General features: G+C 48.3%; 1 protein-coding gene across 1 annotated transcript in view; it reads left to right on the top strand.

Annotated features, from left to right (window-relative positions):
• LOC119588218 (carcinine transporter-like) overlaps window positions 1-230 on the top strand; it is a 19,073-nt gene that overhangs the window by 12,619 nt on the left and 6,224 nt on the right. The window contains exon 5 of the mRNA XM_037936919.1: window positions 10-164. Within this exon, the coding sequence (XP_037792847.1) occupies window positions 10-164 (155 nt within the window). The remainder of the gene's footprint in view (window positions 1-9; window positions 165-230) is intronic.

Raw genomic sequence — 230 nt, 5'->3', positions numbered from 1 at the left:
TTTTTTCAGCCTCGGTCGTCGTCCTGTATTTGTGGTAGCTATGATGATGTACGCCGTGTTCGGATTGCTGCGAATGTACGTGACGAGTTACGAGTGGATCATGGTCACGATGTTCTTGGCTTCGACTTCGTTCCCGCCAATTCTGGAACTTCCACTGATCATCGGTACTTATGAGTTGCTGTTGAGAGCTCCGTGTCGATGTTGCTTAGCTAGGCCTTGAAGATTATCGA

Source organism: Penaeus monodon, chromosome 23, assembly GCF_015228065.2.
Source record: "Penaeus monodon isolate SGIC_2016 chromosome 23, NSTDA_Pmon_1, whole genome shotgun sequence".
Taxonomy (NCBI): domain Eukaryota; kingdom Metazoa; phylum Arthropoda; class Malacostraca; order Decapoda; family Penaeidae; genus Penaeus; species Penaeus monodon.
The sequence above is the reverse complement of the archived record's forward strand: the minus strand, read 5'-3'. Positions and strand labels throughout refer to the sequence as shown.